This window comes from Neophocaena asiaeorientalis, unplaced genomic scaffold (assembly GCF_003031525.2).
Source record: "Neophocaena asiaeorientalis asiaeorientalis breed wild unplaced genomic scaffold, Neophocaena_asiaeorientalis_V1.1 scaffold430, whole genome shotgun sequence".
NCBI classification, from domain to species: domain Eukaryota; kingdom Metazoa; phylum Chordata; class Mammalia; order Artiodactyla; family Phocoenidae; genus Neophocaena; species Neophocaena asiaeorientalis.
Genome location: NW_020173691.1, coordinates 1,719,085 through 1,725,084, shown reverse-complemented (window position 1 = coordinate 1,725,084; position 6,000 = coordinate 1,719,085). Strand labels below are relative to the sequence as shown.

The following is a 6,000-nucleotide window of genomic DNA, read 5'->3' as shown; positions in this document are numbered from 1 at the left end:
CTAGAGAAAGCCTGCGCACAGCAATGAAGACCCAACACAGCCAAAAATAAATAAATAGATTTATAAAAAAAATAAATAAATAAAATAAAATAAAACCCCCATCAAGTGAAAGAAATTAACTACTTGATGACCATGAGCACATAGCCCCCAGACCTACTGGCACCTAAGCACTGATAATGTTAAGCCCTGTGACACTGCCCTGTTACCTCACCATCAACCAATCAGAGAATCGTGCCCAAGCTCATCACGTACCCTGGGACAAACCTCCCTCACCTTACCTTTAAAAATGCTTTGCTGAAACCCATCAGGGAGTTGGGGTGTTTTGAGCAACAGCTGCCCTGGACTCCTTGCTTGGTGCCCTGCAACAAACGCTGCACTTTCTTTCACCGCAACCCGGTGTCAACAGATTGACTTTACTGCTTGAGGGTGAGCAGATGCAAGTTTGGTTCAGTAACAAAACCTGGGGAGTCTGGTTTCTAGAGCAATGGCTTGGTTAATCCATGTAGTTTTCATGAAATGATTAACATTCCTCATGAAGAAAGAGAGGCTAAATGACTCAAAACAGATTAGCAAAAAAGACCTGAGTCTCTCTCAGAATTCTTGGTATGCTGGTTGGCAGGATTTCTATCTGCCCCAGGACAGTCTTGTTCTCAAAATCATAAAGTTCAAAACACATAAATTATTTCCACGTAGCTAAAGGAGGGAAACTATATTCACTGTTCATCTTGTTTGTTAAAAAAAAAAATGAAAAAAAAAGAAAGAAAAGAAAGGGAATAAAACTTACACTATTAGAACTTTAACATTTGGATTTAGAATAAAGAATAAGAAATATGTAGTAAACCATTATGTATTTTAAATCACTAATTATATATCAACCCCTCTCCTTAAATACGTTCTAGCACCAAGAAAATTGTTAGTTTGCAGAGTAGAAAGCACCATAAGAGAAATTTACTTTTCATCCTAACACTTTGGAGTAAACCAAAATCATTCAAGACAGCTCTCAGTTAATTCCTATTAACGTCAGTCTCTACTTTTCTAATAAAAGAAAAAGTTAAATCACTTCTAATAGAAAAGCTATTTTTAAAATGTCAAAAATATTTCATTATAACACTTATCAGCAAATATTCACAAGAATAGTATGTCCAAATGTAGTCACGTAGAATTGAAAATGCCAGAATTCTACTTTCTCACCTCAGGCAAATCTTAATTTGCTGTGAATCTTCCCTATGGCCAAATCCCTGGAGGCATCTATTTTAATAAAACATAGAAAACGTTTGAATCATGTTCTTCCCCTACCCCACTCTTACTCTGCTGTGGACTGGAAGCCCATGGAACACTAGCTGTGTATTAGCCAAGCGTGATGGGGAAGCTGAACTTAGGAATCTGAGCTCAGTCTGCTAGCAAAAAAGTAGGAAGTAGCAACGTGTTGCAGTGTACACTATGTGGTTAATGTTACCAAAGATGTTGAGTGAGCAAATGACAGTGGGGGAGGGAGGTGTCAATACCCCTAGCTGTCAGATTGTCATAAATACTTATCAAAGAGCCACTGGGGAGATCACAGAATTCTAACCAATCTATCTGGCAGTGACCTAATCACCAAGGCTCAAAGGCTGATATAGAACCTTCTCACGCCTTTAAGGAGGTTACCTGAAGCTTCCGCTTTGTAAGAGGAATTACTTTGGCAGAAGTGGATGGTAGGGCTGTGGCAATAGAGGAGATCATGACTAGGCAGACTGGAGCTTTTTTTACTCCCTTGCTAATTCTCTCTGCTTCGCACTAAGGCCAGAGACTATTGTCTCTCCCTCATCTCTCTTTCCCTTTATAAAAATGTGTGTTTATTTCCAATTACGTTACACGTACAAGTTACTGGAGCTATGAGATGCTTGAACCTGAACTGAGAAAAAGAGGAGGAAAAAAGACACATCTCCAAATGAGTTTCATTTATATAATGAAAATAAATTTTTACACAATCAACAGAAACACACCAAGTTTTTTTTGAGAAAAATATTTTTAAATAAATTTTTGTCCTTTTTTTTTTTTACATTCTGATATACATATGTAACAAGGTTTATGGCACTGTAACCAGAATCAAATCAAAAAAAAAAGTTAAACAAAGGAAAAAGGTGGGAAAGAAAGTAATTGGTTTTGTTTAATTCCTTTCCAGCTCCAAGCTGGCAACTTTGCACTATTTGTCTATCATTCAGCTGCCAGCTCTAACTCACTTGCACACTCAAAACACCATATTATTGCACAAGAAGCCAGTGAAGGCATATGGTATAATGGTCAGTTCCTTGCTATTTCAAAAAATCTCTTAAACCCAGAGAGGGGGAAAAAGTAATCCAGAGTACGAAACACACAAAATCAACAGTATCCTTTGTCTCTTTAAAGAATGTGAAGGGTTCTTAGACCACTTAAGCTGCCCTGATCATCTCTTTGCACCAGTGAGCACAGCAGGGCTTGGTTTGGTTGGGTTTTTTGTTTTCGTAAGGACAGCCCAGGCAGATCCTAGGTCTTCATGATTCAACGTCTTTTCTACGTACTTTGGGTTCTTTTTAATTGGTTTAAAGTGTAGTATCTTCGGTCTATGAACCTGCACAGACTAGTTAATCGTAAACTCTACAAATAGCTTAAAAGGAAAAGGGGAAGAAACAAAATTTTGTTATATTTTTATTGTTGACTTAAAAAAATTACGTCTTTAGCCTCCCTGCTTTGTCAGTTGGCGGGAAGTAAATCTCAACGGCATCAAAAGTTAACTTCTTCTCACACTTGTTAAAAATAAAAAGTTTTAAACAAGTTTGTTTCCATTCACAAACTTTACCCCATCTATAAAAAAAAAAAAAGACAGAAAAAAAGAAAAGAAAGAATCCATCCTCCTTCCTCTTCGTCTCCTAATGGAGAACAGTCATCCTTTCCAGCCAGACTATTGTCACACAACCGTCTCCACACCCATCAGCTTTGGTGTAAGGATTCGTGGTGTCACACCGTTGTTTAGGTCTTCCTCAAACTCCAGCAACTGCCCCATGAAGTTAAGGTTTGGGGAAATAATTGGTCGTTTGCCTTTGACAAATTTATAAGCATCAGTCATGGTCATCCGCGTATGCTTCATCAAGTAAGCGATGACAATGGTGGCAGAGCGGGACACCCCAGCCTGGCAGTGGATGAGCAGCCCCTTCCCACACTGGTGAGCTTCCTCTGGAACAAGGGAGAAAGGCAAGAGGTGCAGGGAAGGAGAAAGAGAGATGGAGGGAGAGAGGTTAACGTTTATCTAGACTTGACAATGCCATATTCTGTAGAGAGAGAAGACATCAAAATGGCTTTGAAACTAAGTATAGTTTACTAGTTAATCGTGTATGTTTATGTCACAACCTCCAGAACTGGCTAAAAGTAATATTAGTATGAATAAGAAGCTACATTTCTACGTTTAAAGAGAAGGCTAGGTAAAGGAGTCATTCACAATAATAGCTGACTTCACAGGTGACGGTGGCCAACTGAGGATGGAGCCACAACACAATTAGCCTAAATGTCAAACAAGCTACTGGTTAAGTAGACCTCTCTGATTCAGGATGTTAATTTCTATCGCCATGTTGTGTCACTTGTCAAAACTAGTGTTATTAACAATGTCTCTCCTACCTGTGATAGAGAAAAAGCATTTCTTGTTTTATACTATAGAAATGCTCTGTGCAGAAACTGGTACTAAATGGATAAGAGTTTCAGTCTTAGGAAACTCTGAAGAGGGTTAAAGGAACAAAACTCAACTAGAAAGTTACTACGTTCAGCTTCTCACTAGCAAACCCTATTGTTGCAAAGTTAAAGACTTGCAGTTCTCAGGCATAGGGTGTCACCTACATCTGAACTGTCCAACCCCCTCTGCATCTACACATGCCTTTCCAACATGGCAATGATGCAGAAGATGAAGGAATTAACAGCAATGGCTCAGAATCCAGAGCAATTGAAAAAGGCAATACTTTAAAGGCTTTCAGGTATATTAAAAGCCCAGGAGAATAGCTCTTGGGCACTGCCTGAATGGATTCTTAATGACACCTCTAAACTAAAAGGCATCCCAAAGAAAGCATCCCTGGAAAATATACCAATTAGATGAAGAGTAGGAAAGGAGATGGTAAGGAGAGTCCCGTTCTAACAAAAACTACTTCTACTGGCTACCCACTAGTAGATTAAGAAAAGAAACATTGTGCAAATTTTCATCTTAAAACCCCAGCAATTTAGCTTGCTTCCTATAGATAACCGTATTTTAGGAAAGTATCTCCTGTTTTCAATTTCTTCTCTTCAGCACACACTATTTAAGGACCTCCACCTCAAGATGGGGAAGCATGGAGGTAAGAAGATGAGCCACAAAGGGCTAGGTTTGACCATGATTCCACCTTGTGGTGGACCTTGTGTGAATCACATAACTCCCCAGAGCCTCAATCCTCCTATCTGAATAATGGGAATAATTGTAACTAACCAGGCTCAGGAGATATAGGAATAATATCACCTGACTCAGGAATAACTAAACTGGCATAGTTAAACCCTAAACCTAGACTCTGCTTAGCTTATATTGGACTCTCTGTGAATGCTATTATGTTTCTAAAACCAGCTGTGTTTTCCTTAAAGCAAGACTATCAGATTTCAGTTTATCCAATGATATATAACAATGAGAATAAAATATTGTGCCTGTGCAGGGTGTGATGTGGAACTGTTTTCGAGGTTAAATGCTATTTATTACTTGTTTTGTTTTCTTTCTAAAACACCAGGTGAGCCTGAATAATCTATAAGGAATGTGGGTGCTTTGACTAAAATCCTCTTAGAACCTAAGCATATCTTATGCTACCCATTAAAAGAAAAACAATTTCTTTTTTTTTTTTTTTGCCGTACGCAGGCCTCTCATTGTTGTGGCCTCTCCCGTTGCTGAGCACAGGCTCCGGAAGCGCAGGCTCAGTGGCCATGGCTCACGGGCCCAGCCGCTCCGCGGCATGTGGGATCTTCCCAAACCGGGGCGCAAATCCGTGTCCCCTGCATGGGCAGGCGGACTCTCAACCACTGCGCCACCAGGGAAGCCCGAAAAACAATTTTTTAACTTCCCCCAACTGGAATTAACTCAGATAAAATTGCACTCATAACATCATATATCAACCAGGAAGTTCCTCATCTACTTGGTGACAAACTTTTCTTCCTTGGGACTCAAGGTTTGATTCACATATCACTAATAAAAAATCTAAGGTATCTTTGCATCCACAATCATTGCCCATTGAGAACCAATAGAGCCTTGTAAACACTGTGTTCCCAAAAGGCTCCTGGCCTCACAGTCAAGAGCATTAGGCTCTGGTCCCTTTAGTGACCACTCAGAATTTCCTTCCAGATTGAACATTCTATGGTCCTGCAATAAATAAAGGCACAATTAGCAAGGAAATGACTGGGTTAAGTGACCAGAGCTGCCAATTCTACAGCAAATCCACCCACCCTAATGGTTGTTAAATCCAAGGGGGGTTTCTTGTTGTTTTTTGCTTTTCTTTTTTTCTGACAAAGGAGCACTGAACATGAGTGCATTCTTCTTGGGACAGAGGCCAGTAACAATCTGCTACAATATTTAGGAAAAGTACTGGGTCACCCTTTTGTGGCAAGAAAGTTTGGAATCACTTGGAAAAAAAAAAAGAAGTTGTTGAGTACCTGCTGGGTGTCAGGTACTCCCCAAGTGATAATTTGAGCCTTGCAACAGTTTGAGGCTTAGAAGCAGCGAAAGTTAAAGTTTAAGATTAGGGTTAGGCTGGCCGTTGCTTCCTTCTAGAGATTAAAGCCTGCTGTTGCTAGAATTTTCTCTCCTTGGGCTATACAATTCAATCTTTCCTACTTCAATGAGTCTGGGGTAAACTAAGGGAATCTAGTACCATCTCATGAGCACTCAACTTCAAGCCTTTTTGCTACCCATTGTTTAAAAACTGAGGCAAAGCAAACAGAAGGGAAAAACTACTCCCCCCCACCCCCTCACCCCTCCACTCCCGTTCT

The 6,000-nt window shown here is 39.9% G+C and overlaps 1 protein-coding gene across 1 annotated transcript in view; it reads right to left on the bottom strand.

The window, feature by feature from the left end:
* Positions 1 to 1,925: 1,925 nt before the first annotated feature.
* DUSP10 (dual specificity phosphatase 10) overlaps positions 1,926 to 6,000 on the bottom strand; it is a 39,363-nt gene continuing 35,288 nt past the window's right edge. Inside the window, exon 4 of the mRNA XM_024750479.1 lies at positions 1,926 to 3,192. Within this exon, the coding sequence (XP_024606247.1) occupies positions 2,927 to 3,192 (266 nt within the window). The 3' untranslated portion in view covers positions 1,926 to 2,926. The remainder of the gene's footprint in view (positions 3,193 to 6,000) is intronic.